This window comes from Xenopus laevis, chromosome 8S, assembly GCF_017654675.1.
Source record: "Xenopus laevis strain J_2021 chromosome 8S, Xenopus_laevis_v10.1, whole genome shotgun sequence".
Lineage (NCBI taxonomy): Eukaryota > Metazoa > Chordata > Amphibia > Anura > Pipidae > Xenopus > Xenopus laevis.
In genome coordinates, this window is record NC_054386.1 from 75199010 (window position 1) to 75209404 (window position 10395).

The window sequence follows — 10395 nt, forward strand, 5'->3', positions numbered from 1 at the left end:
TTGTACCCCGGTAGGTTTAAACTGCTGAAGTATGTAGTCGAAGTTTTCTTTTAAAGAGACAGTACTTTGACTATCGAATGGTTGAATAGTCAAACGATTTTTATTTTGAATCGTTCAAATCGAAGGTCGTAGTAGCCTAAGTCAATGGTCGAAGTATCCAAAAAAATACTTCGAAATTAGAAGTTTTTTTACTTCGAATCCTTCACTCGAGCTTAGTACATGTGCGTCTAAATGTTTCCATTGTAATAATTAAATAAATATATATATATATATATATATACATATATATATATATATATATATATATATATATATATATATATATATATATATATATATATATAGAATATATTTAACATAAGAATATTGTATTATTCTTAAATTAATATCAAATATAACTAATTGTATTTCACCTTATTGTGTGTTGACTTGTTTATCTCAAAACATCCTTTGTATAATTAAGGTGATACATTAATTACATTGTCTTTGCTTACAAAAAGCAAGAGATTTGCTATTTTACTATAAATCTGCAGGAGATGGTTAATTAGAGATATCTGCATGAAATTCATAGCACAGTAAAACATGCATTTTTTATTTCATACTTTAAAAATGTGGAACCCTCTCTAATCAGTAAAAGATTGATGGAATTTACTAAGAAGGGTTTATTTTGGCTTTAACAATAATACTGAAAGAACTGCAGGCACAGAACAAATATTTATAAATATTTTTATATAATTATTTATAAATATTTATATAAAAGCAAGAAAGAGAATAACAAAATAATTTGAGCTGAGTGAAAGCTGGCAAGTTGACAAAATAAATGTCAAAGTCTATGGGCGTCAAAAAAAGTCTAAGGGCGTCATTTTCACGGCGAAACCAGGTGAAAAAATTGGCCCATCCCTACAGATGAACTAAAGTTATAAAATTATAGAAACATGAAGTTACAGAGTTGCAGATGTGTCTCTTCATTCTCAATTTCCAACACAAAGGGGCAGATTTATCAAGGGTCGAATTTTCGAAGTACAAAAAACTTCGAAATTGAAAAACTTTGAATTTGAATATCGAATTCGAAGTTTTTTCAATAAATTTGGCAATCCTACAATCGAGCGTTTTTAGCATACGATTGAAGGATTTTTATTCGATGTGTAAAGACAGAAAAAGTCTGTAGAAGGTCCCCATAGGCTAACATAGCAATTCGGCAGGTTTAATTTGGCGAAGTATTGAAGTCAAAGTTTTTTTAAAGAGACAGTGCTTCGATTATCGAATGGTCGAATATTCGAACGGTTTTTACTTTGAATCGAAGACGAAGTAAATTTGAAGTCGTAGTATCCTATTTGATGCTCGAAGTATCAAAATAATTACTTCGAAATTCTAACTTTTTGTACTTCAAAAATTCAACTCTGTCTTTATATGTCATGTATATTACATTTTCTGTGATAATAAAATCATACTTTATACTTGATCTTAGCTAACATATAGTTAATTCTTATTGGTGGCAAAACAATCCTGTAATGTTTACTTAGGGGGTTATTTATATTTAGTTATAAATATCTCAATATTTTCTATATAAAATTTATCTCAATATTTTCTGCTACAAACCCGATCAAATCACCTCTTGTTTTTTTACGCTTATTTATTATTACATTTTCCCAAAAATATGCTTTGCTGGAAAAATTCGATTTTCACGATTTTTTTGGGTTTTTTCACAAATTTCATGATTTTTTCCAAATTTTCACCTGAAAACTCTGAAAACTTTGGGGTATTGTACGAAACCCAGTGCACATCACAAAACCATTGGGGCTTCTCCCATTGACTTATATGTAACCTCGACAGGCCTGAGATTAGGACTTTTCCGTCCTCAGGGTTTAATAAAATCTGAAAAATGTGTGATTTTCTAATTTTATAAAAAAAAATCACAAATTTTTCAGATTTTATTAAACCCTGAGGACGGAAAAGTCCTAATCTCAGGCCTGTCGAGGTTACATATAAGTCAATGGGAGAAGCCCCAATGGTTTTGTGATGTGCACTGGGTTTCATACAATACCCCAAAGTTTTCAGAGTTTTCAGGTGGATTTTTTCATTCGGAGTTTAAGGAATAACCCCCTTAATGTTTAAATGATTTTATTAGTAGACTTTAGGCATGGAGATCCACATTACTGGAAGGTCCCTTATCCAGAAAACTCCAGGTCCCAAGCATTCTGAATAATAGTTTCAATACCTGTAGTAATATGTATTAGAGTAAGCATCTAAATAACCGAAATCCAATTATATTACACTTTGATGTAGCAATACTTTATTGTTAACAATCCTGCTCATGAGATCTAATCTTAAAAAATAACAAGAGAAACACACTGCCTGTGTTTCTCTTGTTATTTTTTAAGATTAGATCTCATGAGCAGGATTGTTAACGGGTAACTCTCCTTCCCCAATATTCAACATTTTACCCAAATATGTTAGTTTGTTGACCATAAACTGGATGGATCTGTGCTTAATACTTACCAAGCATGATGGGGAGTTTGCTGTATGATATGTTCTCTTACCTAGGATTAGGCCTGTTTGCCTATTATAATAGGAAAGATAAATCTCTTTAAATATATTTTATATGAAGCCAATGTCTCATTTAAATGTCAACTTTGATTATTTATTTATTTGCCCCAAAGATCACACAGAAGCAGAAGCCAATGTAAAAAAATAAATCACTTTAAGAGGATTTTCTTTCTGTTTCAGCTCATAATAAATTTCAGCCCTTGGTTATACATAAAAATTAACTTTTTTTTATATAATATACTTTCTAGATGATTTACGTTTCATTTTACTAAAGTGCGCATAAAAAAGTCTGTCTTGGCACCCTTTGCAATGGTTGGATTTCATCCAGAATGAAAGGATTTAGATTTGGCATATTTTAATAAAACATCTTTCACAACTGGAAAGCTAGCTCTTAATCCATCTTTATTCATTCCAATAATGTTGTGGAACGTAACCTCTCCAGAACTAGAAGGGACAGTATTACTCACAATATGCCACAGGACCATAATCCATCTAAAGGATTTACTGATTAGACCATGCCATTTTAAATCTTTAATCTCAGTTTTATGAATCGAACAGCATAAAAACTATATTTGTTAAATTGTTTTTATTTCCACTCGTATTTATACTTATACAGTATCTTTGCTCTTATAATGTAGTGTAAACGTGGCAACCTTTTAATAGAAATTAGTATTTTCTATGTAAAAAAAAATTGCCATAGTGTACCGCATGTATACCTTCTTTTTGCAAAGCTTGACTCAGTACTAAATTTGTTTTTGTGAATTTTTTTTTAGATTATGCTTGGCCATTGCCACGGAAACTGTGCCCTATATGGATTTCATTGGATGTCCTCTTCTCCACTGCTTCTATCATGCATCTGTGTGCAATCTCTCTTGATCGTTATGTAGCAATCCGCAACCCCATAGAACACAGCCGTTTCAATTCCCGGACTAAAGCTATGATGAAAATTGCTGCTGTCTGGACTATTTCAATAGGTAATCTATGCAATATGTCAGCTACAGGCAAATACTGCATTACGTACATACATTCATATAGTATCACTTTTATATGTTTAATGATTTCAATCAAGTATGTATAAAATGGCCTTAACACAAAATCAAACTGATCAAATGGGGCTGATTACTTTTGTGCTAATGTAAATGTTAAAGTCTTTTAATAAAAAGTAATTTACCAATCCCTTAGAGTTCCAAGTGCATCACAAGTATTAGGGTGTGCATACTGGTGCCATAACCCCAACCAAAGCTTGCAGCAAGATGTTATTTAGAATACTATACATCAAGGGGCATATTTATCAAGGGTCGAATTTCAAAAACTTCGAAATTCGAATTCAAAATGATCAACTGAAATTAAGTCGAAGTTTTTTTTTGCCCGAACATGTCCGTTTTCGATCTAATAGGTCAGTATTCGGCCGAATTCGAAACGTACGAATTAATAGCGAATTCGATTCAAAGTTTTTCCCAAACAAATTTTTCAAAGTTCACCAAGTCCAAATAGGTTCTAGGAGGTCCCCCATAGGCTAAAATAGCAATTCGGTAGGTTTTAGATGGCGAATGGTCGAAGTAAAATTTTTAAAGAGACAGTACATGATAAATTTTGATATTTGAATTTTTGAATTTTTTTCAAATTCAAATCAAATTTGGACGATTCCCTAGTCGAAGTACAAAAAAATAGCTCGAAATTCAAATTTTTTTCATTCAAAAATTCACCTCGACCTTTGATAAATCTGCTCCCAAATTTTTCTGCATTTCATGACCAAACCTACATGCCATTATTTAGTAGAAAGGTATCAAATCTGTCCTGTGTCATCAACCATATTATCCTTATTAAAATTAGAGTTAAACAATCTCATGATGGGATAATGGAAGTTGCAAAAGAATTTAGCTGTGATCTCATTTGCTTTTAGTTAGTGAATAGGCATCTCATTTTAATTAGCTTATATAGTTCAAATTTCCATTCAGAATGCTTCTAGGTTTGCCAAGGAAATAAAGTACACCAACTGTGTCCCTGAAATACTGCCCTTTTCTATTTACTTTAACATAATTTCTTTCTCTTTTGGTATTCCACTATATTTACAATTTGATACATAAATGATTGTACTCTGTACTGGAAGTTCCTGTTGCAGAGGTGCTATGCTGAAGATCTATAAAGCAACCAAATTACTGTTCACACAGAAGTTGGTGTGTCTGTCCTCACTTACAAAAGAAGTTGCACTGGCAGTCCAGATCAGCTCTCTGCTAACATATAATATACATACACCTATATCTATCTTGCCACTGAAAGGTCTGTAACCCAAAAATACACAGTAGTGTTAGGGCAGTAAAACATACAGAGATCATCATTCTAACAATCATTCTAACATCAAGCCTCTTTTCTTTCTTGAGCTTCTTTCTAAATCACATGATTATTGTTGTAGGGTACCCATCCACCCTAATAACATCTACCAAATGACCTGAGGTTTACTTCCTACGTATCAAGTAGCTATTGAATGAACATTGAATTACATGATAAGTTTGGAAAGCCAATGCACAGATACACTACAAGTTTTGTGTATCTATATTACCATAGATACATAATTTCAATAAAAAGTGGAATTTACTGAAAAACATCTATTATAGGCAATAATAATCTTCAAACTAAATGTAAAAATCATTAAATAAAATCTGTAATACACCAAAGGAATTGAAGCTGTAGAAAGTCAAGAAAGTGTCTGGTTGGGAGTCAGGAATGAGAAAAAGCAAAGTGATATACATTTTTATTTACCTTAAAGTTTTTTTAAATAATTGCATTGCAACTTTTCTTAAAAGTTCTACATAAATTGCTAATATCATCCCCCTCGTTTGTGAAATTCCTCAAAATTAAGATTTATTTTTATTTCAGCTGACCTTAGATTCAAGCAGAAACTACACAATGTTAGCTTTATTTTGTTATCTGTACTTTTTCGTCTGACAATTTTGCTTTGTTTTAAATGGGTAAATTCTTACTTTACCTCCTACTAGAGGTATGGGATCCCTTTAAATTTAGTTATCTTTGTGAAATGTTTATATTTTATCCACTAATGAACCTAAACCACCATATATGTCGACCCAAATACCTGTAAAATAAAACCAAAATAGTTGGTCTACTCTGTTCTATAGAAAATCAATAGACAAAATATCTCTTTAAGCATTCTTAAGAAAATATTTAAAGTGTAGCCATTTTCATTTTGATAAGTACATAAAAGAAAGTGAAATAATCAATTCTTTTATTTTTACTTCCAGGTATTTCAATGCCAATCCCTGTGATTGGCTTACAGGATGACTCCAGTGTTTTTGTGAATAGTAGCTGTGTTTTAAATGATGAAAATTTTGTACTTCTGGGATCATTTGTAGCATTTTTTATTCCTCTCATCATAATGGTGTTCACATATTGCCTGACCATTCAAGTACTTCAAAAGCAAGCTACAGTATTCATGTATGAAGAGGTTCCAAAGCAGAGGAGCAGCAGTGTTAACTGTCTGAAAAAAGAAAATAACACAGAAAATATTTCAATGATTCAGAATCATGAGGCGGCATCTCATTTAAACTCTCCTATTAACAAAGAAGGAGCTCTTTTCCGCAAAGGAACGATGCAGTCAATTAACAACGAGCGTAGAGCTTCTAAGGTTCTTGGAATAGTCTTCTTCTTGTTTTTGATTATGTGGTGTCCTTTCTTTATCACGAATATCATGTCTGTACTTTGCAAAGAGGCATGTGATAATGAACTCATGGTTGAACTTTTGAATGTATTTGTATGGGTTGGTTATGTGTCTTCAGGAATTAACCCACTGGTCTACACACTTTTTAATAGAACATATCGTAGAGCATTTGCCAGTTATATCCGTTGTCAGTATTATAATAGTAAAAAGACAATGTTGCAGCAAACCCAATGTCAACACAATGCTACATCAACAGCAATGTATGGCAAGGACCTTAATTTGAATAGTTACAGAAATGGCAATGAACTAACAAGCGTGGACATGGATGAAACAGAGGAAGCAATAGAAATGCAACCTGGGACTTCAGAACTATCGATAAACAATTCTAATGTTATAAGTGAAAGAGTTAGCTGTGTGTGAGGGAAGTTCCCACAAGAAATATAAAATCTTATTTGTGAAAATTATATTACAAAATATATCATGTAAATATGTAAATATTTCAGAGCAGACATTTTTTATTATATTTCTGCAATCTTTTGTGTTGATTGAGCCCTGGAATTAATATATTTCCCATTGTAATAGATGAAGTAGTAATTTTGATTACATTATGGATATAATGTTAACTTTCTTTCCAAATGCATGAAAAATTGCTAAGAATAAATTTCAACATTTCGGTGTCCTTCAAACAATGAGCAGCAGACATTCATAAATTATATAGATACATGTAAGTTTCATAAAAAATTGAAGTGACTCCATCTTGTTTGCATGAGTTTCACAATGGGGTAAGGAAATTGTTTTCACTTTTCAAGATATTTATTTTAAATAAAATGGGGAAAAGATTGTAACCAACCTACAACAATATTGAAGGATTTGATTCTACTAATTTATTCTCTGTAAGACGTTTGTGAGACATTGTACTGTATAGCATATTTTTTCTAGGTGATATCAATTACAAATATATTCAGTGTTCCATATTATACACCACATTAACATAATGTCAGTGTTCTACTGTTTATATTATATTCAGGGCTAATATTCTAATGTAAAAGATATTGGTTGACGTTACGTTAAATCTTTCTAAATCACCAATGAAAACCAGTTAAAGGGAATTACATGATGAGCACAGACATTAACTTTGCAAGGCCGCTCTCAGTATAATCTATATTTACCAATATGAAATCTAGTGTTATAAATCCAGTTGTTATAATTTGTATCTTACTATTGTATATTACCAGTATGTATTGTTCAACATAAAGATGCCATAAATTGGAGTCACTGTCTGCCAAATAAGTAAATCTTTACTGTGTTTTGCGACAAATCAACAGACTTCATAACCAATGTCTGATTGGGTTTGGTAACCCAAGTTAGTTAAGAACTAATGTCATGAAAAGACTACAAAGTCCATATTGACATCATCTTAGGCCTGGGAGGGCAAACAGTCAGGTCTGTTACTTTTAGGCCACCACCTGGATGGTGATATTTGGAAGACACCAGATTTTACCATATTCAACAAATGACCAGATCTTTCTACCTTTGTTACAACAAATATAGTATTTAAATGTACCTTACATGCAGTATGTTTTTAAAAGTCTTACTTCAAATGTTCAGGTTTGAACCAGAAATCATCCACATAAACTAATTTATGTGATCTCTGTGATCTCTGTGATAATGAATTTAGGCTACACATGTAACAATTATTGCAATAGCTATAGATCCTATTTCATTTACTTTGGAGTCAGGTATTTGACAGGTCCACACTTTTTGAAGATCCTACAGGACAGTGTTGTCCTAATCCGTTAATCTGAGCTGAATGATGCAAGATATTAGTAAGGGGCCGATTCACTAAGGGTCGAATATCGAGGGTCAATTAACCCTCGATATTCGACTAGGAATTAAAATCCTTCGACTTCGAATATCGAAGTCGAAGGATTTAGCGCAGATAGATCGATCGAACGATCGAAGAATAATTCCTTCGATCAAAAAATCAAATCCTTCTAATCGAACGATTCGAAGGATTTTAATCCAACGATCGAAGGAATATCCTTTGATCAAAAAAAGTTAGCCAAGCCTATGGGGACCTTCCCCAAAGGCTAACATTGACTTCGGTAGCTTTTAGATGGCTAACTAGGGGCTCAAAGTTTTTTTTAAAGATACAGTACTTCGACTATTGAATGGTCGCATAGTTGAACGATTTTTACTTCGAATCCTTCAATTCGAAGTCGTAGTCGAAGGTCGAAGTAGCCCATTCGATGGTCGAAGTAGCCCAAAAAAAACTTTGAAATTCGAAGTTTTTTACCTTCGAATCCTTCACTCGAAGTTAGTGAATCAGCCCCTTAGTGTGCTTGGTAGTCATGGCATGGGTTGCTAGTAAATTTCTTAGATAATTGTCACAGTAGATAAAAGTGAAATTCATGCTACAGTTACTGTAAGAGATTTTAAGATTATTTTCATTAGAATTTATACTTTAATCTATTGTGAGCCCTCTCTATAAATGTAGGTAACCTCTGAACTGGACAAGTGACAAAAGACAAGTACCATTCAACTATATATATCATCACTGGATTTGCTAGAACACTTCTTACTTTGATACCTGGTGTCTTTTAAAATCTAAATTCTAAAATAGCAATTTATTAATTATTAAAATGTTTTATATTTTTATATTCATATGTTTTTTTTTCTGCCAATATGTTTTTGGTAACTTGGTAAGTCATTTCTTGGAACTCCTGATCTCTACTTTGGAGCTACTGTTTGTATGGTACATTGAAAATCTCACCACCCTGAAACAGCTGAAGAGATCAATGTAATTTCTCCTACCACACGTCTGTAGTTCACCAATCCTGCAACTGGTGGTGCGTTTCTTCCGTTGACCCGGCCGGGTCCCTTAGCAACGAATGTGTATAGAAAATGGATCCGCACACACACTGGTTAATGCAGTCGGGGAGTATCCCCTTTTATTCAGCCACCAAACATTCAACATTTCGGGGGGAACACCCACCCTTCAGTGTGTGTGCGGATCCGTTTTCTATACACATTCACAGCTGAAGAGAAGGCACTCATTCATTGTTTTGAGTGGCTGGAAGAGGTTTGAAACATTAAAATACATGGTGGGATAAGTCTTATGGTAGACATCTTAAAAGAGACTTGGGGCATTAATAGGTTTTAAGGTAAGTTAACCATCCAGATATTTTGAATGATGTATAATCATCATTACATTTTATTTGTAATCAGAACTTTGATTGATTTGTCAAGAAAATGAGGGCCAGTTGTAGACAAAGTAATTTGCTTTTTTTAAGAAGATAGTAGATTTCAATTTAGTGATGTCGCCTTTATGTTCCAAAATGTAAAACTGTCAAGAATGTATAAGGCTTTCCATGTTACCCCGATTGTCCTCCAAATTTTCCACCATATTTTAAAAATATTGTGTCTAGACCTTTTATTCAATCATGGGTACAAAGTATCCATAAAGAGCACCACATACTGGAATTGATAAGTAGGTAGGACTAAGCATACTTTATTCATATTACACATCAAAGCGATAACCAGAATAAATACTATTTGACATCCACATGGCTAGCCAAATAGCATTGATCAAAAGAGAAAAGACAGAAATGCTGATACCTCTTACGAACTCAAGAATTTTTTTAAATATATTAGTTGTTTTGTAATTCCTGTGATGTCCAAAGATGCATCAGGGCATGCAGTGCAATAGCAATGTTACCAGGAGATGAATTGCAGTAAGAAGGATGAGAGTATGGTACAAAATTGTCACTCAGACTTTTTGGCCAAATAGGTCAGTTTTTGATCGAATTGGTCCATTTTCAATCAAATTCGAATCGAACGAATCAAAGAGATAATGCATTTGAATCGTACAATTCAAAGGTTTCCCCAAAAAAACCTTTGACTTTTCAAAGTCCACCAATTTACTCCAAATAGGTTCTAGGAGGTCCCCCATAGGCTAAAACAGCAATTCGCCAGGTTTTAGATGACGAATGGTCGATGTCGTAAGAGACAGTACATGATAAATTTCAAAATTCAAATTTTCTAATTTTATTCTACCGGTAATTCAAATCTAATTTGGACAATTCCCTTTTTGAAGTACACAAAATTAGTTTGAAATTCTAATATTTTTAATTCGAATTTTCAATTTGAGCTTTGATAAATCTGCCCCTTAATGT

At 32.8% G+C, this 10395-nt stretch overlaps 1 protein-coding gene across 2 annotated transcripts in view; it reads left to right on the forward strand.

Annotated features, from left to right (window-relative positions):
• The window catches only part of htr2c.S (5-hydroxytryptamine (serotonin) receptor 2C, G protein-coupled S homeolog), a 202245-nt gene extending 194754 nt beyond the window's left edge, over positions 1-7491 (forward strand). For both annotated transcript variants that reach the window (XM_018233105.2, XM_041575069.1), the window contains 2 exons: positions 3321-3521; positions 5805-7491. In XM_018233105.2, coding sequence (XP_018088594.1) covers positions 3321-3521; positions 5805-6640 — 1037 coding nt within the window. In that variant the 3' untranslated portion in view covers positions 6641-7491. The remainder of the gene's footprint in view (positions 1-3320; positions 3522-5804) is intronic.
• Positions 7492-10395: the final 2904 nt, after the last annotated feature.